This window comes from Hakea prostrata, chromosome 8 (assembly GCF_041222555.1).
Source record: "Hakea prostrata isolate BN-2017 chromosome 8, UWA_Hpros_2, whole genome shotgun sequence".
NCBI lineage: Eukaryota > Viridiplantae > Streptophyta > Magnoliopsida > Proteales > Proteaceae > Hakea > Hakea prostrata.
Genome location: NC_142607.1, coordinates 40,808,372 through 40,829,187, shown reverse-complemented (window position 1 = coordinate 40,829,187; position 20,816 = coordinate 40,808,372). Strand labels below are relative to the sequence as shown.

General features: G+C 34.2%; 1 protein-coding gene and 2 pseudogenes across 1 annotated transcript; all 3 read left to right on the top strand.

Annotated features, from left to right (window-relative positions):
* The first annotated feature begins 1,513 nt into the window (after nucleotides 1-1,513).
* LOC149007887 (Transmembrane proteins 14C) lies at nucleotides 1,514-8,748 on the top strand. Its single transcript, XM_089165960.1, has 6 exons — nucleotides 1,514-1,706; nucleotides 4,771-5,014; nucleotides 5,923-6,090; nucleotides 8,082-8,128; nucleotides 8,256-8,296; nucleotides 8,386-8,748. The coding sequence occupies exons 1-6, from the start codon at nucleotides 1,605-1,607 to the stop codon at nucleotides 8,477-8,479; spliced, it is 696 nt and encodes a 231-aa protein (XP_089022086.1). The 5' UTR covers nucleotides 1,514-1,604; the 3' UTR covers nucleotides 8,480-8,748.
* An 858-nt stretch (nucleotides 8,749-9,606) lies between these two features.
* On the top strand, nucleotides 9,607-11,133 carry LOC149007886 (berberine bridge enzyme-like 26 pseudogene; annotated as a pseudogene).
* A 7,783-nt stretch (nucleotides 11,134-18,916) lies between these two features.
* LOC149007885 (tetrahydroberberine oxidase pseudogene) lies at nucleotides 18,917-20,572 on the top strand (annotated as a pseudogene).
* Nucleotides 20,573-20,816: the final 244 nt, after the last annotated feature.

Here is a 20,816-nt window from a genome sequence, read left to right as displayed (position 1 = left end):
GTGCACCTCAACTAGATTCTTGAGAGGAGACTGACGTCCACAAAGGTCAAACTCATTACCTCCCCAGTGAGAAGTATGAATTTTGCATTACATTAGCAAAATGTAGCTTGTTTTTTTTCATTAGGGTGAGAAAGTTATCTTTCTGTTGACATAACATGTTAACTTTCTCACCTCATCCATTTTCAAAACTCTATGGATTTGTGGAAAAAAATTTACATGTGAAAAAAAAAAACAAAATAATACTCATATTTCAAACTTTTTCCAAAAATCATTTCATTTTATTTATTTTCCTGTCTTCTCACTCCATTACATTTCACATATTTATTTTTTCCATCCCACCTTTTAAAATAATAAGGCACCGTTTGTTTGTTGAATCTTAAGTGAAATAAAAATAAAAATTAAAAATTGAAAAGATAAAATTTTCTATGAAATTCCAAAATGTGGCTTATTACAACAACAACTAATAAGCTCAAAATATGCAAAAAATGCATCCTCCATCATAAACACCCAAACAAGCAAAAACACTTCACAAAATAAAAAACTAACAAGCCACATGGACGGAGAGAAAATGTGTCACAGGGGTGGAGAGGTAATACTCTACATGGGCAAAGCAACTACAACTTGAATAACTATTGGATCAAGTGGGGAGTCAGATGTGTAAATAAGTTATGTTGCTTGACTTCGTGCTTCAGAGGTGGTGACTTTTCTTTTGCTAGATCTATGGTCTTATGATATTGTAGTATAAGCTCTAACAAATCTTTTCATTTCTTGTTCCCTTACACCACATTACATATGAATTCTACATTTTTTTTTCTACCCTACATTTACTAACAAATGGTGCCTAAAGTGTGGGACTATGAAAGTTGATGGAATGGAAAAAGTTGACTACCGTATTAGCAAACAATTTACTAATTTTTGTCACCCCCATTAAACCAAATAAATCATACTTTATGATTTTATGAAAATTTTAATTTTTTCAAACTTTTTCTCACTTCACTTCATATTCATCAGACAAATGGTGTCCTAACAATATTGCATATATTTTACCCAAAAAAAAATTACATATATTATAAGGTATTCCAATGATGTTTTAGGACTCCATGGCCCAATTAGCCTTCAATTTCTAACCTAAAAAAACAAAAAACGAAAACGTTAGCAAAGGTATCAATTCTAATTTTGCCCCGGCCAAACAACAACAACAAACAACAACCACGAACCCCTAAGGGGCGTTGACGCCCCCGGTTCCTATTTTCCTCCCCCTCTCCGGTATCCAAACATATAAACAAAACAATTCTAGCCCAAGAATTAGTCTCGAACATAAACGTTATCTAACGGATCAATTATAATTTTCCGTCCAGCCAAACGTATAAACAAAACAATTCTACACAAGAACTACTCTCTCGAGTGGAAAGCTTACCAGACGTATCTATTCTAATTTTCTGTCCAGCCAAACGTATAAACTCGATGAAATGAGATAACATGGTCAGCACGCGCTTCTTAGTTTGACTTATTGACTTTCAGACGCACTATATAAAGGTTCCGTTAGTTTGATTTTGCAGCTCTTCTAAAGTGAATTGTCTCGAGATCTTCACCAATTCACCAACATGATGGCCTCAACGATCGCTCGGTGCTATTCTGTCTCTTCAATGAATCGCAACCTGCTGCTACAAAAACAGTCACTCTCTCCTCCTTCTCTTCGTTCTAAGGTATTCAATTAAACTCAAACCCTCGTGTACTTTTGCCAAACACCCATAATGTGATTGCTTCACTAGCGATCGAACAGTTATGTATTCATCATGCTGTACAGTATACATGCGAATGGGTGAAATTAGTGCTTTAGGGTTTTGAGTGAATTGAGAAATTCTATTTGATTGCAAAACTGAAATCTGTAGCAGTAACTACTCACATAACTAGGATCTGCAACAGCAAATCATATTTGGTTTGATAGATATTTCTAATATGGGTTTGGAAATGAGACCTAAAATCAATTGCAAGTTTGGTGACGATCTGGAAGGAGGTAGGCCTAAATTCTTCACCGAGTGTTCGGAAGCTTCTGCTAGCAAATGGCCAGACATCCTACCTTCTCTTCCATTAGTTTAATGAAACCTCGATAACATAGGGATCTTGCACTTGAATACTGTGTAATCAAATGTAAAATGGGTGTCAGTGTCCAATGCAGATATGTATGTCAAACATGTTCCTGCTTTAAAAATTATGGGTTTTGACAGAAAGAATTGCAATGTTTTATGCGTGCACTGTAAATCCGCGTCTGATGCAGTAGTTTTTTCTTTTCGGAATTGAGTGTTTTCATTAGTTGTTATTACATTGGTGTCATTAAATGCTTTCTCTTATTTAAGCAGTCCTCACAAGCTTATTACTTTTATTATTTTGTACATTTGTTGGGCAAGTTGCTAGAAATAACCATCATTTTTTTTCTCAAGAAACTTTTTTCTGATGGTAGTTGGGGATTACTGTTTCTCTCCCCCCTCGAGTGGGTGTTCCTGTGAAGAAACACTTACGGCACTTGAACTCATGCCTTACTGAGCATGTTATCATTTTTGTATCAATTACTTCTGCCTTTTTCTTGAACAACAAAATGAAAGATTTCCTTGGTCTCCTGATTACGACGACCCTCTCAAACTAGTCATGTGGGGGTGATATACTTGTGGTAATCTGCCTTGGATTAGAGGAATTCTTAAGTCAGCAAAGGCAATTTCTCCCTCTCTCTTTTCAGATCTTTCAAAGAGATAGGGTTCATGTCATCTGTTGGGGAGGTAGTATGATCCTTGTGTGGGGAGGAGGGAAGACAAGAACCGGGATGTTTGAACCCAAAGGTAGGTGTTCTAATCATATGAGTATAAGGGGTAGAATTGTCTCTAGGATATTATTATGTAATATCCCACCCCAGAAATTTCTATTCTTGTTGTAGTTGTTTACTGATATAAATAAAGACCGACTATGTCTCTGTAACAAAAGTCAGAAATTCTCAAACTATTCAACATGGTATCAGGGCCAATAGTTTTCAGGATTTGACGATGCGCGTGTCTAAGGAATGTTCGGAAAAGATTAATGTTTATTATTTGTAATACCTCAGAAACACCTCCACCCTTACCTTTCATCATTGCTAGCTACCACAAAGCTTCGTCATTCACCACAGCACCTCCGCCAACCACCAACTTGCGCCGCCAACGTCTGCCACCTCATTTGGAAGGCCCTAGGGTATCACTTCTCCCTTGCAATCCCATATAGGGCCTCACTTCCTCTGCTGCTGCTTTGTGATGACCTATCTAGGGTCCTCCCTACCTTCCGCCTCCTTTTACAAACCCTTTTTGGTCTTCGCCTACCTTCCCTGCTTTGGATCCGTTGGTGGCGAGCAATTTTGCTCCCACCAAGGGTCCTTTGTACTCGTCAATGGTGTAATTCCTTCGGTAACAAAGGATCTTTGATTTTGTTTGACTCCATGTTTTCGGATTATCAATATGTCTACCGCATCTACTAGTTCCTTTGATGTGGAGGGGCTCCAGTTATTCGCGGAGCGAGAGTTCCCCTCTTTCCAAATGAACTCTATCAAACTCAGTGGGGCAGATTATCTTATATGGTCCCGATATGTGGCACTTGCGGTAGGTTCTCATAGTCTTTAAGTTTAAAACCAAATATGGTTATTAAAGGTAGCTTCACTGGCTATCTTGTCTTTCTAGATTTCATGGTTCCCTGGCTCATTTTCAGTTTTAACCTGATCCAGGGTTACTTCTTGATATTTCTTCTTTCTAGGTTCCCTGGCTCATTTTCAGTTTTAACCTGATCCAGGGTTACTTCTTGATATTTCTTCTTTCTAGATTTCATGGTTCGCTGGCTCAATTTCAGTTTTAACCTGATCCAGGGGTAATTCTGGCTCAATTTCAGTTTCTTTCTTTCTTTCTTTTCTTTTGGCATCTAAATAAATAATTTTTGTGTTAAGTCTAGACTTTTATGTGCATGGGGGTTGGAGGATTTAGAAAATCAATGGTAGAATTCTTAAGATTATATCACAGTAGTTGCAAAGTAGTTTCAATAATGATATTCTTATTGAATAATGTACCCTATTACAACCTTATATAAATATAAAAGGCTAAAAAAGAAAAGTCTAGTTTAATCCTCAGCCTACTCGGTAACTTAAACAAACCAGGAAACTATAATAGACTCAACATGAAGTTCTAATTGCATTCTAATATTTAGTCATGTGCTAGTCACATGCTAATTTATGTTGACCCAAAATAAATTTAAACCTTGTGGTTCAACCAGTTCAATCTTAAAACATGAAAATAAACTAAGTGAAGTAGCTAAACTCATACTCAACCTAATTTCCCATACTTTAGATCTATTAAATTGGCTGATTACAAGTCAAAGTATTGAATCAAAGGCCCAATGCCTACGGGACCTACCATAGACTTGTTCCTAGAAATGAACTCCACTTTGCTGATGAATCTACATCAGCATATTTCAAATGAGTATAGACAATTTTCTTTGATTCTTTCATATCTCCGTAGTCTTTAAACCTTGGTTAGTCTTGGCCTGTGTTTACATTTAGTACAATAATGTTTGTGTGGTTATGTTTATTTTCTTTGAGGAGAATGGCCATAGTGTTACTTCTCCTTTATCTCAATGCTTTTTTTATGCCAATTATACTCGAGTGCTTGAATTTCAGTATTTTGATCTTTAGTAATCGTTATTTGGCAATGCTACTGTAACAGTCTGGAGTTTTTTTAATGGCTGATTTAATTTTTGTTGTAGTTCTCAATTTCTATGCACCTTGAAGGAACTGGTTCAGAACATAATTATTCAGGGGCTAGCACCACCTCAAGTTATACAGCTGATCCGTCAATGTCACATATAAAGGGCACTATGAAATCAAATTCAACTGAAGAAGACCAAGTTGGCAGTAAATTAGGGGTAGATGACCAATCAATGGGACAAGTTGTCACCCAACCGAAAAGGGCAGCAATGATCCATGACTTTTGTTTTGGGATCCCATTCGGTGAGTAAGCTTTATTGTTGATTGTAAGCTGATGCAACATTTTGCATTGCTGTTGCATTTTTCTTGTTAAATAAAGATGGTCCATTATATTTATCATAGTGACCATGAAGCATTCCCTTTTGCTTGGTTCCTAAATCTAAAAAGCACATCATAAAAAACTACTCCCTACATGCTTCATTTTCTACTATTTATAAGGAATCATAAACTCTAATTTAACTACAAGATACCCATTTCATCGCTCAGATATTGGAGACTAAGTTTGCAATGTTATGTTGGTTCATAAACTGAGCCACTCCCTACATGTTGAACCTGTATAAGCAATATAGATCTCAGAATGTTGCTCGATGCCCTTTCGTGCTCACATGGGCCGTTTGCAATGGACTTTATATACTGAGTTACGGAACCTGAGGCGAATAAATCTCAGAATGTGAAGTTCACAGGACCAATGGACTTTTTAGAGGTCCGAGGCGAATAAAATCAGAATTGAAGTAGGAAAACAGAGGTCGAAGCAAACTGGGGTAACAAACAAAAGAAAGAACAAAAAGGGAAGAATATCCCTCCCGAGTCTTGCACTTGTCTAGCTATTGCAATCTGGAGAGTGATTTTTGTTCCTAAAACGCCCCTTACAACATCATCATACCATAATTTGTACTGGTTCCTGTTGTTCATCAGTCATACCAAACTTGTACAGCTGTGCTCTGTGTTTGCATTCAGGTTTGACTGTTTGAATATACCATATCATACTTCAGGAGTATAGCTTTTGTCTCTTTTTGGTGGGTTTGGGTTGTTTTTGTTTATCACTGGGCAGTGGTTTAATGTTTATGCTTGCTAATCTTGTGCTTGTTGGTGTTTAAAATTATTATGAATTCCAGTTCCTGATTACACATATGGATTGCATCATATCACAGGCGGGCTTATTTTAAGTGGAGGGCTTGTTGGATTTGTTTTCTCAAGAAATATCACAACTCTAAGCTCTGGCATGCTTTTTGGAGGAGCTTTGTTGGCCCTGAGCACCGCTAGCTTAAAGTTTTGGAGGCAAGGGAAATCCAGCTTACCATTTATGTTGGGACAAGCAGGTATGTGAAATTTTCTATCTTCTTTTATTTCTTGTCAATATTCTAGAATTGTATTTTAAAATAGAGTGATGTGAACTTTGTATTCAAAAACTTGATTAATATGCTTGAAGATGGCAACTGTCTATGTACTTGCATGTGGACATTGCTCAGTCAAGTAGCTGACATGAAGTCCTTTATCCTTTAATAGTTAACTTATTCCAGGGTACAAGGGAAGCATTTATTGTTTATTGTCATTACTAGCAAAATTGAATTTGGGAAGAAGTCAAAGTACCAAAAACTGCGTTTAATCCAATGTATCCAATTCTTTTTTTAATTATCTTGTTTCCGTGCCGAGGGAAGAGGAAACATTAACAGCTCTAACAGAGGTGGTTTAAGAAAATATTGGAGAACATGGTAATTTATTGTTTACATTTGAAAATTTCAGGATGAAAAGGTTGGCCCCTTTTTTAATTTATTGAAGTTTTTCAAAGCTTTCAATTTTTCTCTGGGCTGAATATTATTCATTTGCAAATCATTGCTATTCATTTGTGAAAATGTTGTCTATGAATCTTAAACTCTCTGGCCAAGATATTGGTTATCTGGAAAAACATGGAATTTCCTGTATGTTTTAGGTTGATTTTGGTAGAGACTGCATCATTCTTGATCCAGATTTTTTCCAATTTGTGGCTGTGATTGTGACTTGAAATAAAATAATAATAATAATAATAATGTGTGCTTTGCCTCTGACCCACCCCCCCAAAAAAAAAAAAGAAAAAAAAAAACGATCTCCTGATAAAAAACAAACATTCAGAGTAGTGTTTTGACCATTACATGATACTTTACCTATGAAGGAAGCTGGCATTTTGGTATTATCTTTTATTCCTTTCACACTCAGCACTCAAGGAATCAGCTCCTGGTTCTTCAAATCATTCCATGAAGACTTGGGAATGGTAAAATTGGATGACTACCATTGTCTCAGTGCCATTAAATTTGCATTGTTGGAGACCTTACTTGGAAAAGTTTGTATTTTTTGTAACCCATTAAGTTTGCTGGTAACTAACAAATGTACATTAAACAGAATAAAGCAACTTCCTCTGGTCTTTCTGGAACATGAAGACATCAAGAAAGGGATAAAGAACTCCAACTTTGTCTTAGCTCCTTACATAATTTGATACAAGAAAGATAAACTGTTCTCTTTTTTATGCAAGAATATAAACTGTTTCCTTAAAAGGGAAAAGAGGGTGGTGAACAATTCACCAGGTATCACATTGGATGCCTGATCACCATATAATATATAGCATTCTGTTTCTTTAGTAAGAGAAGCATGTGATAGAATTTTCTCATTCATATCTGTGGTAGGGTTCATTCATTTATCTTTATTGATTGACTGACTAAAAACTACAATGAAATGACAAAGTATATGAACCAAGGATTTTCAACTCTGAATTTGATACCATTGAACTTACCCTTCGTCCTTTACTACCAGAGCAGAACTCCCACTGAGCCGTTCAGTCTTTGTGCCCTTAGCTCAGCTTTGTAATTCAGGTGAAAGATAGTTATATTACATCATAGCGTGTGCAGAAACACTCATGAATTGTGAATTGGTTTAGCAGGGTTTTTAGAATGAGAATCACATCAGTCAATTGACGGATACATGCTAGAATGGATAATGACCGATCTGATATAACTAATTCACACCCAGAAATAGATTTAATGACTGATTCTAGGGTTCTTGGAGACCAATGGCGATTATTACTGATTAGAATCATCACCGAGCAATTCCACATTTTAAAACTGTGGGCACTGGGAGGATATTAATGGTTTTCCTTGCTTTTGAAGGCTCACTTGCAGTTAATTCCATGGTTCATTCTTTCTGGATTTCTAGTTTACTTTCCCCTAGTTTAGCTTATCATTTCTTTTTTATTATTATTATTTTTTTGGGGGGAGTGGGGTGTTAAGGATTTGCTGGTTACAACAGTATGATTTATTCTCTGCTTTTGTAATCCCTACAGCACTTGCAGCAGCACTTCTTGGGAAGCATTATAAGACCTACTCGATGGTATATAACATCTTATCTTCTTGGGTTATTTATTTGTTGATTGGTTGTAGTTTCCAATTATTAGTTTGGTCAGCCTGCAATCAGTCTTTTTCTGAGCTGTAACTAATATCTGATTCCACGGTTGCAGACAAAAAAGTTTTTGCCAACAGGATTCTATGCCCTTGTTAGGTACTTACCAAATCTTTTGAGTGCTCTTGTTTGATTGGATTTTGAAGGCTAGAGTGCCAATAAATGCATATTGCTTTTTTCCATTGCAGTGCTGCAATGTTGTGTTTCTATTCCTATGTGATGATTTCTGGAGGAAACCCTCCACCAAAGAAGAAGAAGTCAGCTGAAGGTGCTCCCTCATGATGCAAAGGAAAGTTCATTGCATCTTGGCTTTCATGTAATATTATCTCCCTATGCAAGTTGCACTCAGGTTACAGTTGAACTATTACCAATTTTTGTTATGTAGTTACTCTGATGTATAATTATCTGTTGGAAGAGAAATGCATACATACAACGGGATTTTGAAGGTTAGTGAATAAAAAAGGGAGGTGATTAATGGCTTTGGAAGTGTCTCTCAATGGCTGTAAGGGCCCACAAAGCAAGAAAATTATGTCTGGTGCTGTAGTTTTGGCATATTTCTGGAGGTTGTGGCGCTGGCTGCTGGCTGTGCAAAATCTCACTCTGCTGAAATCTGTCCTTGCCAACCTGCCCTGATCCAGGTTGGGCTAGTGCCTGTCTGATTTGGGGGCCAGAGCAAGCTGGTAACATCAGTAGTAAGCCCTCTCTCTCTTAGTTTCATGTCAGCTGTACCTGGGTAGAATCTTACTGTTTTGGATTTGAGATCAAGATTATCCTATTTTCTGTGACTAATGTGATCCAACCCTTGTCACCTTCATCCATGGAAATCTGCCCCTTCAAATTGGTAAGAGTTTATTACCTTGAAAACTGAAGAAACTTTAAACAATCAAGGCTCCTAGCCTAGTCTGCATAATGCTAAAGTTAAAGAAGCAAGTTTATTTGTGACCAACAGTTCCTTGAATCAGGTTCTGTTTGTTTGGATGTAAAATTTACCTCATCTTGGAATTCTTTTGAAGTTAGAATTTTCAGGTAAATTATTTTGTCAACACAAAAAGAGCCTCGGAGGAGAAACTACTTGTTCATACCTTTCCCGATGAAAAAAACAGAAATATGTTGTAACAAATTTGTTGCCTAGCAGCCATCCCCTTACCAAATTACTCTTGAGATTAGTTGCAGTGGCATGTGTCTAGAAAGGGCTTCATGGGCTTGAAGCACGTTGTTGTATTATGGAAGGCATGTGGCTCCCAAATGCAGGGTTTTGTTGTTATTTTCTGCAACATCACCGAGCAAGAAGAAAATGGGAAAAGAAAATTGGAAGAAAACAAGTGAAATGGAGGGTCTTTCCATATAATGAAGTGATTTGATTAGCAAAGCTAGCCATCCTCTAAACTCTAAACAAGCAAGCCACAAAAATGGGTTCCTTCTGATATGTTATTCTCAGCATCTTCTTGGTTCACATCTTTTTAGTTTCTTCAGCTAGCACAGGTTCAATTTATGAGAAATTTCTCAAATGTGCTGCAGATTATTCTTCTGAATCGATTTCTGAAATTGTTTACACCCCTCAAAACCCATCCTTCTCTTCTGTCTTGAACTCCAAAATACAGAACCTTGGATTCCTTTCATATAAGAACCCAAAACCTCTCTTTATTCTCACACCTACCCATGAATCCCAAATCCAAGCAGCTATTATCTGTTCTAAACAGTGTAATCTACAGATCAAAGTCAGGAGCGGTGGCCATGATTATGAAGGCTTATCTTATCTATCTGATGCTCCATTCATCATTATTGATCTTCAATAGCTTCGGTCGATCAATGTCAATGACTCAATATGAAAGATGTGACAGCATGGGTTCAAACAGGTGCAACAGTTGGTGAGGTTTATCACAGAATTGCAGAAAAAAGTGAAGTCCATGGTTTCCCTGCAGGAATTTGTCAGTGTGGGCACAGGTGGATTAATCAATGGAGGTGGAATTGGCACCATGATGAGAAAATATGGCCTTGCCTGTGATAACATTGTCGATGCTCAAATAGTTGATGTAAATGGAAGAATTCTTGATAGAAAATCAATGGGTGAAGATCTGTTTTGGGCAATCCGAGGAGGAGCATCAGGCTTCGGTATCATCACTTCATGGCAGATCACGTTGGTTCCTGTTCCAGAAACTGTAACTGTATTCACAGTGAACAGAACACTAGAAGGAGCTACTAAACTTGTTCAGAGGTGGCTACACATGGCAGATAAGTTACATGAAGATCTCTTCATAGGAATCATAATACTTGCCGTTGGTGGGGAGAGAAGAACAATTCAAGTTTCATTCAATTCCTTGTTCCTTGGAGGTGCTAAAGAACTCCTTCCTTTAATGGAGAAGAACTTCCCAGAGTTGGGTTTGGAGGCCAAGGACTATATTGAGATGAGTTGGATCAACTCTACCCTTTACTTTGATGGGTTCCTTAATGGAGGATCCACATATATCCTAATGAACAGAACTTATCATTCCAAGTATTTCTTCAAGGCCAAGTCTGATTTCTTGAGGACACCCATACCTGAAACAGGGCTAGAAGTGTTGTGGAAGTTGTTAATCCTTGAGGGTGAAGGAACATTGATCTGGGCCAATCCTCTTGGTGGAAAGATGAGTGAGATATCAGACTCTGAGACTCCATTTCCACACAGAGCTGGGAACCTCTTTGAGATCCAATATATGGAGTGGCAAGAGGAAGAGCAAGGGTTAAGAACAACAGAAGAGAAAATTAGATGGATAAGGAAGCTCCACGAGTACATGAAGCCTTATATATCTATTTCTCCCAGGGCTGCATACATCAACTATAGAGATCTTGACTTGGGTAGGAACAGAGAGAGAAACACAAATTACTCTGAAGCTAGTGTGTGGGGTACAAAGGTAACTTCTTTTTGGATGACCAAAGCATTCCCCCTCTTACCTTAACAGTAGAGAGAAGATTAAAGGACAATTCAGTTTCTTTGGGTTATGAAGGAGGGCACCTATTTCAATATTGTAACCTTAGAAATAATGGATAGGTTATATGTCTTGAGACTTCGATTTGATTGTCTATTATTCCTTGGGGTTTATCCTTTACTGAAAGTCGTTGAGGGTTGATTTTCACTACTTGAAGAGGTCAGATGGTACATAGGCTGCATGAACTTTTTCCGGATAGAAATCGCAAAGTAGAGAAGAACGATCCAAACTTCATTCATTTGTCTAAAATCTAGTGGAGGTGCAGAACTGTTAGGCTGCGTTTGTTTGCTGGAATAAAGGTGGGGTGGGAAAAATTCTTGAAATAATTGTAGATGGTGGGAAAAATTCTTGAAATAAGTGTAGATTTCTTACTTTTCCCTTAAATCTCAAAATTGTAGATTGTTTGGTTGTTTGGGGTGGGAAAGTGAGAGACATGTTCTGGTAATGTAATAACTCAACTTTCCCACTCCAAGCCATTTTAAAACCCCACAAATTTGATTAGATTTTGTGGAAAAGTTTGAAAAAGTAAAAAGTGAGACTCACTAATATTACTTTTCCACAAAACATTTTCATTTTTTTCCATTCTCTTCACCCCACTACACATGGGATCCACATGTTTTTTTTTCCACATCTTTTTCCCACCCCACCTTTGCAAACAAACGTAACCTTTAGGCTTTAGGATTTAAGCAATATAGGGTTGTCTAAAGTACTACACCTTGATACTATTACATCAAGTATATAGAACTTCTTCTTCTTTTTCTTTTTTCTTTCTTTTCTTTCTTTTTCTTTCTTTTTCTTTTCTTTTTTTATTTATTTATTTTTATTATTATTATTTTTTTTTTATAACTTTTTTGGAGTAAGATCTTCATTCAAAACATCATAAAATCATGCATCCAACTTACATAAAATTCATTCTTAATAAGTATATACAAAAATATATAAAGTTATAAAATCTTTATTTAAGGATAAAAGATGCGAAAATAATTTATATTTTTAATTGAAAAATATGTATAAGACTAAAACAAAAATAATTGAAATCATTAATATATTTAAGTCTAAAATTATCCTTTATTATCTTTCATATTATTTATTTTATGTAGGGATAATTACTATTGCCCCCATTATACTTTGGTTTTATTACTAATCAAATCCCTTTTTTTGTGAAATTACTAATGCCCCCTTCACTTCTAAAGGTGTTAAGTGACTGTTAACATCAAATATGAAATGTCTATTTTGCCCTTAAAATTAATAAGTAAAAAATATGGCATTACCTTCATTTATAGAAACTATATTGCATGTCAATTATATTCTTAAAATCTTATATTTTTTAAATAGTTTTGAATTTGGTGGGACCACATATTTATGATTGTTGAAACTTTCACATTCCACTTAAATTTTTCATAATCACCATAATGGAAATTTTACAAACAAATTATAAGCATGTAAGATCTAATTGATAGAAAATTTGGTAACATACATAATGGTCAACATATATTAGGTGATTTTCAATTTTCAACTTTGAATTAAATTTGATATTTCTTAATATTTTAGTTACTATTTTAATTACATATTTCCTTTATTTGGTGATTTATTTTTAGAGAGAAAAAAATCACATCTTTCCTTTATTTGGTGGTTTCCTTTTAAAAAAGAAAAGTGAAATTAAAGTTAATTTTTTCCTATTAAGGGTAGTATTATAACTTGAAAAAAGAGCAAATAAATAAAAAGATAATTGCAGGGTTATTTTTGGGATTTTGAAAAAATATATAGATGTCATATCATCAGTAAACTGATGGAGCTTAACAGTTGGGGGCATTAGTAATTGTTGATAAAGTTAAAGGTTGGAATAGTAATTTTAAAAAGTACAGGGAATAAAGTAGTAATAAAATCAAAGTACAAGAGGGCAACACTAATTATTCCTTTTATGTATGACTGTAATTTTATTATATTCTTATATAAATTTTTTATTTTAGTATAGGGTGGTTTTATAAAAACCAATATTCTAAAATAAGTCTATCCCTATCCTTGAAAAAAAAAAATTGTCTTCCACTATTATGTTTTACAATATAGAATATAAATTATAATTTTATTTATGCAAGAATTTTTTTCTTCTTCTTCTATTTCTAGGTAAAGTCTTTATGCAAGACATCATGAAATTATGCATTCGAATTACATGAAAATCATTTTTAACAATAACAATAACGTAAAATAAATATAAAGTTATAAAATTCTTATTTAAGAATTAAAGATGTGAAAATAACACGTGGTTTTAAAATTATCTCTTATTATATTCTATACTTTTTTATTTTTAATGGCTTTTTTCTCGTTTTCAACATCATGAAATCATCTATGCCGATTCACATAAAAATCACTTTTAACAAAAAGGTAGAATACATATAAAGTTATGAAATCTTGATTGAAAACAAAAAAATAATTACAATATTTAGTTCTAAAAATATATTCAATTATCTTCTACATTTATAATTTTATATATGATTTCATTTTCATTATATTATACTTTAAACATTTTACGTTTATCTTAGTAGTTTAATATTTTGGCTTGTGCCTCTTTATAAAGGGATAAGACCCTTCTAGAATAGTAATTTTTGTGGAAATGTTATACGGTTAGTTTGTTTACTCATTTTTTATTTCCTTCCATTTCTCTACTGTGGAGTTTTAGAAGAGAGAAGAATTCAGGTTGTTCACCATTGTTTATCGTAAATATTTTAATAAGGTTCTAACATAAAAAAAAAAATAAAACGTTAAATATAATTATATCTATGCAAATATTTATTTTTTTAGTTTTAATAAGATCTTCATAAACAACATCATTAAATCATGCATTCCACCCATGTAAAAATCACTTTAACAAAAACATAAAATACATATAAAGTTATGAAATCCTGAATTGAAGAAATAAAAAGTATTATAATGTTACTTATTGAGTGATCCAAGAAAAATAGCAGAATCTCAATCTCACAAAACCATTTGGAATGCTGTTTTGAGTGTCTCCTCAATATTTAGAGATAAATATAGACGTATTATCGACCAAACAATAACGAATGCTGAATTGAAGATCATTCGCGTGGATGGTGAACGATAGGCTTTCCATCATTTCAGTGTATAAGTTTATAAAAAAAATTTAACGTTATAATTTTTAACATAGATTTCATGACGTTTGAATATTTAACGTCATAATTTTTTGCATGGATTTCATAACGTCATAATAACGTCATGAAATCATGCATTCGACTCACGAAAAATCACTGTTAACAAAAACGTAAAATATATATATAAAGTTACGAAATCCTGATTGAAGACGTAAAAACCATTAGAATATTTAGTTCTAAAAATATATTGTATTGTTTTTTACATTTATAATTTTATGTATGATTTTAGTTTAATTATATTATAGTTTAAACATTTTACCTTTATCTTAGAGTAGTTTAATATTTAATCATTATATTTTTGAAAATAATATAAATTTTGAATTTCACTTATCAAGTATAAATGACTATTCTTTTTATTTTTAATTTTTTTTATTTTATATGTGACTTCAATTTTATATATATTTTGAGTTAAATATCTTACAATTGGTATCAAAACAATATTTTTAAAAGATTTACGACATGTAGAGTGCTTACTTTCAATATTAAGATGGAAAAATTTGTGTAGTTTTTTTTTTAGTTGTTTATCCTTTATTATTTTTCACATTTTTTTTTAATTTTATGTATGCTTTCAATTTCATTATATTCTTATTTATAATTTTTAATTTGGTATCAGAGTTGTTTTATAAAAACCAATAAATTTTCTAAAATAAGTAGCACTGATACTTATTTTAGGAATCTTGATTGTATAACCCAATAATTCTTCTGTGGTCACTGTATTTGGTCAACGAGTAGAGAAATCAGTGAGAACATTTAATCACCTGTGTTCTCAAGTGCTCAAGCTTATCATTTAACAAACAGTTGATCACTAGTGCTCAAACTTTGAATTTTACCTTGTGAGGAAAGATGGCAAGTGGCAGTAGTGTATCTTTGGAAGAAACTCCAATATGGGCCATTTCTGTGGTTTGCTTCGGTTTGATTTTGATCCACAATTCAATTCATCTAATTACAAAGGTAAAAAAATTTAAATCCTTTAATCTTCAGTACTCTAGGGTTTTATTTTAAAACTTTTCAAACCCTTTTTGCAGTGGTTGATCACGAAGGAACGGTTTACTACAAGTATTAGAGAAGATAAAATCACGTACGTCGGGATTTTTATAATTAGGGATTTCTTTTGATCATAGCCATACCAAGTACCGTAATAGAGTTATTCTCAAACATTGATCTAAGGCTTGCAAAAGGATTAAAGTTTGGTAGATTCAGGAGTTTTGTTTGTAAATTTGGAAAATTTAAAATCCTTTAGTGCAAAAAATAAGAAGTTATATTTACAATTAAATTTCCGCATTTTCAATTGATACCGTTGGATTGTAATTTGTATACGTGACAATATCTGGAGCGTCGGCTGCCAAAAATAAAAATCCGTAGTGCTGGATTGTAATCTTAATATTATGAATTAAGTTGTATTAAATGCTACTAGTCTTAGCATCCATGTGCAGTCCCAGCAACTGAGGATTATAGTTCTGATAAATATGCGAAAAAAGTAAGAAAATATACTTTGGCACTTGATTTTTTTCTTTTAATTCTCACAGTGGGTAATGTTATTTTGCAGAGAAAAGTTTATTTTGTTTTTCCAAATGCGATTCATCAATTTCACATTTTCATATTTGTCTTTGCTTTTTTTCATCTTATCCAGTGCACTATCACCAAGGCACTAGATAGATTGAAGGTAACAAATTCTCTCTCATGTTCTATCTCTCTTCTTTCTTGCTTTACATTGAACACATTGAAAAAAATTTGTAGATGAAAAGTTGGAAGAAGTGAGAAAATGAAATAAAGACAATTCGATACCAATTATCAGCTGGTAAGTATATTTGGGGGAAAAAAATAATATATATATCCACTTATTTCAATTCAAATTGATTTTTTTTTTCTTCCCTATTTTGGTCTTAATAATGAAATAATGATAAATTTATTGTTTATGGCAGATTTAGATAGATCCACGTTAGCAAGAAATATGTCTTTTGGTAGAAGACATTTGAATTGGTGGAGCGCCCAACCGAATCTTGTTTGGATGGTAAGACTTCAATATTTTTTATGCATCCAAAATTTGCTTAGCCTTTAAGTCTTTCAGAAATCACCTACAATCCTTCGCCTTCACAAGAAAACTCAGATAAGTTGTAGGACTTGACCAGTATGTTATGGGGTCTAACTCGATTCGAGGCCCTACAATCTTCTTTGATGATAATCCGATTGTAGTACATTCTCAACAAGTATATGACAGAGTTTTACTCGAAAAATTCGAGGCTCTTTCTTAGGTGTCATTCAGGAAATTCGAATTCCTGCTAGAAGATCTTAGTTAGTAGTAACCACAACCTTGTCTTAGGAAATTTCATTCGGACAAAGCCGATGCTTCTTTGTATATTTTACAATTGGTATTAGAGTTATCTTTATAAAAAATTCACTATGTATAGGGTACTTACTTTGCAATATTAAGGAAATAAAAATTCATGTAATTTTGTTTTTCAGTTGTTTATTCTTTATTATCTTTCAAATTTTTTATTTTATGTATGACTTTAGTTTCATTATATTCTTATTTATACCACTCCTTGAGATACCCTATTTATCAATTAGACTCCTATAGGGGAAAAAAAATCTATCAGTGACACTCATTATTAGGAAATCAAACTTAAATATTAATATAAAGAAATTAAACTTTTCAAAAGGACGAGAATACCCTTGAACATAAAACCCTATGTTGACTCGTCTTCATCTTTCTCTACTGTCTACAACCACTCCTTTTCTTCTATTCTTGCATCTTCATGAAATTATCTCCACGAAGAAGGTAAAGAGAAGAGAAGAGAAGAGAAGAGCTGTGGATTTAAAATTTAAATTTGAAATATCAATGACCCATACGTAAATTTCAAAAAAAATCACTATTTACATTTCAGCCCCACACATTCATTTACTATTGTTGAATCTTTTGTTGTATACGTGACAAAATCTTAACGGTGGCATGTATAGTTGGATATGATTAAGGATATTTTGGTCATAAAATAATGATATGTCCTTTACAGGTTGCTTCAGTGTTGTACAATTAATGTACAGTATCTTGCAACCTACAATCCAGATCGAAACTTGTGGTTGAGATTTCGAGATTAAATCTCAACCACTCGTTTTGCGTATGTGATTTTTTGTTTTTGAGTAAAATTTAACTGCAAAATAGTAGTCAAAATTTATTTTGACCTCAAATTTCAATGTGAACAATGCGCTACAGCCCAGGTGTAGCACCCAATAGAGCTTTGTCCTTAATTAATGTTTTGTCAAGGTTTAAAGTATCGGTATCGAGTATCATATCGGTTAGGTGATTTTAAAAGACGTATCGTCCTATATCGTATTGGTTGGGTCAAATATATATATGGGCTAATATTGTACGGTACATATCCACAAAACAATTTTTCGCCAAAATTCGGTGATTTCGCCCCTTGGCGAACCGAGAAACAGGGGGCGAAACGAGATCGGCGAGATATCGACGCCATTTCTCGTGATATATCGCGATATATCGGAAAATATCATTTTTTTTGGGGGCGATTTTTATGTTATTTCTTGCACTTTTTAGGCGATTTCTCTCACGATTCTGTCCCAATCTTACCAATTATATCCCAATGATTCAAGACTCAAAAATTAATGTCTTACGATTCTATCCCAATCTTACCAATTATATCCCAATGATTCAAGACTCAAAAATTAATGTGTTAAATGTAATTAGGAGAAAAACCTACATAGAATAATTTATAGATGGGAAGACATTTTATAACAAAAGCCTCAAGATTAATGAGCAATCTTACCAACCATATTCTAGTGATTTAGTCTTCAAAAGTCAACATGCCAAATGTGGCTAGGAAAGATTATATACATGAAATAATTTATGGAAACAATTTAAATTATGAATTAAGTTTGTAATAGAATCTTCAAAGTGAATAGTATATCATTCCAATTATGTCCGAATGATGTAGGCCTCAGAAGGTAATATGATAAATGTGACTAGGTAGGAGAATTTAAATAGAAGAATTTACGGAAAATAATTCAAATATATAATATAAATGTGACTAGGTAGGAGAATTTAAGTAGAAGAATTTACAGAAAATAATTCAAATTTATTATATATTTACATTAAATTAGAATATGTATCAAATTTACCAAAATTATTGACAAAAAATATCCAAAATTAGGAGCGAAATTTTCCAAATGGGGTGAAATCTGGACGATATTTTGTCATCCCGCTGGATAGCAAACCGAGCAAGATGAACGAACTTTCGTTCATTGGATATTTCACCTGATGCCAATGCAAAAGAACCTCCTTCTAAACTGAAAGTGACTTGATAAAACCTGACGGTCCAACTGAAAATTACTTTTTAGCAGACTCATTAATTTCTACCAAAAAAGGCATACTCATTAATCATTATTAAATAGGATCCATTGTTATTCAAATGACCAGCTTGCATTAACCATTGCATGCATGGCTTTCTACCACGTTGCAAATGTAGGGTTGGCTCATATTTTTCAATCACACAGGAGTCGAAAATAAAACCTGAGCAAACGAATTGAAACCATCTGTCTCGGAAAAACAAACCAAAATTGAGAAACCAAGGATGGGCATCCTGGGTTCTGTAATCCTCATCTTCTTCTTCATTCTAATGTTTTCAGTTTCTTTAGAAAGCTCAAGCTCAAACTCAATCTACAGGAATTTCCTCGCATGTAATGCAAATTTCTCTGATGAAACAATATCTCCATTTGTCTACACTCCTCAAAACTCATCCTTTGGTTCTATCTATAATTCTACAATACAGAACCCAAGATTCCTTTCATCTACCAGCCACAAACCTCTCTTTATTTTCACACCCATCGTTGAATCCCAGATTCAGATTGCTGTTCTCTGCTCTAGAAAACTGGGTTTGCAGATCAGAGTCAGGAGTGGTGGCCATGACTATGAAGGTCTATCTTATCTATCTAATGCTCTGTTCATCATTCTTGATCTTCGTAAGCTTCGGAAGATCGATATCAACATGGAAGATGAAACTGCATGGGTTCAAGCAGGTGCAATTAATGGTGAGGTTTATTACAAAATTGCAGAGAAAAGTAAGATCCATGGATTCCCTGCTGGGAAATCCCACACTGTTGGCATTGGAGGATTAATCAGTGGAGGTGGAAGAGGAACTTTGGTGAGAAAATATGGGCTTGCTTCTGATAACATAGTTGATGCTCGAATGGTTGATGTAAATGGGAGAATTCTTGATAGAAAATCCATGGGTGAAGCTCTCTTTTGGGCGATTAGAGGAGGAGGAGCTTCAAGCTTTGGTGTCATCACTTCATGGCAGATCAGGTTGGTTCCTGTTCCTGAAACTGTTACTGTATTCACACTGAACAGAACACTAGAAGAAGGAGCAACTAAACTAGTTCACAAATGGCAACACATAGCACATAAGTTTCCGGAAGATCTTTTCCTGGAAACCAGATTTGAAGTTCTGGATGGAGGAGATCAGAGAAGAATGCTGCAAACTTCATTTGTTTCTTTGTTTCTTGGAAGAGCTAAAAAGCTCGTTCCTATAATGAAGAAGAGCTTCCCAGAGTTAGGATTAAAGGCTAAGGACTGTATTGAGATGAGTTGGATCAACTCTACTCTGTATTTTGATGGATACCAGAATGGAGAAACCCTAGATGTTCTATTGAACAAGACTAATCAGTATAAGACATTATTTTTCAAGGCAAAATCTGATTTTGTGAAGGAACCCATTTCTGAAACTGGGCTTGAAGGGATATGGAAGCTGTTAATCCATGGTGAGCAAGAAGCATACATGGAGATGGATCCTCTTGGTGGGAAGATAAGTGAAATATCAGAGTTTGAAGCTCCATTTCCACATAGAGCTGGTAACCTCTACAGTATCCAATATAGAGTAATGTGGGAGGAAGCAGAAGGAGGGATTAGAGCAACCAAGAAGAAAATTCAATGGATAAGGAAGCTTTACAAGTACATGACTCCTTATGTCTCCTCTTCTCCCAGAGGTGCATACCTCAACCATAGAGATCTTGACTTGGGCAGAAATAGAAATGGAAAAGCAAGCTACTCAGAAGCTACAGTTTGGGGTAGAAAGTATTTCAAGAACAACTTTAAAAGATTGGCACTTGTAAAGGGAAAGGTTGATCCAGGTAACTTCTTTTGGAATGAGCAAAGCACCCCACCACTTAATCTTGAGATATCAAAAGAAAAGGTGGTAATTAATGGGCAATTTGGCTGTTTTGTGAGTTAATGAAACACCCTGTACCTGATAATTCTACTAGCTAGTGCTATGATAAAAAACTGAGAGACTCTTTGGAATTTGGTTTGAGGGTAGAGGATAACCATATTTTGATCAGCAGTACTATATAGTGATCAGGAAGATTCATTTTGTCAGTGTTCAGAGTTGTATCTCAGTCCCTTGTAAGTGTATGGTTAAGGAAGCGTTATATTAAAGTTATCCTCTACCCTCATAGATTGGTAGTGATAGATGGTCA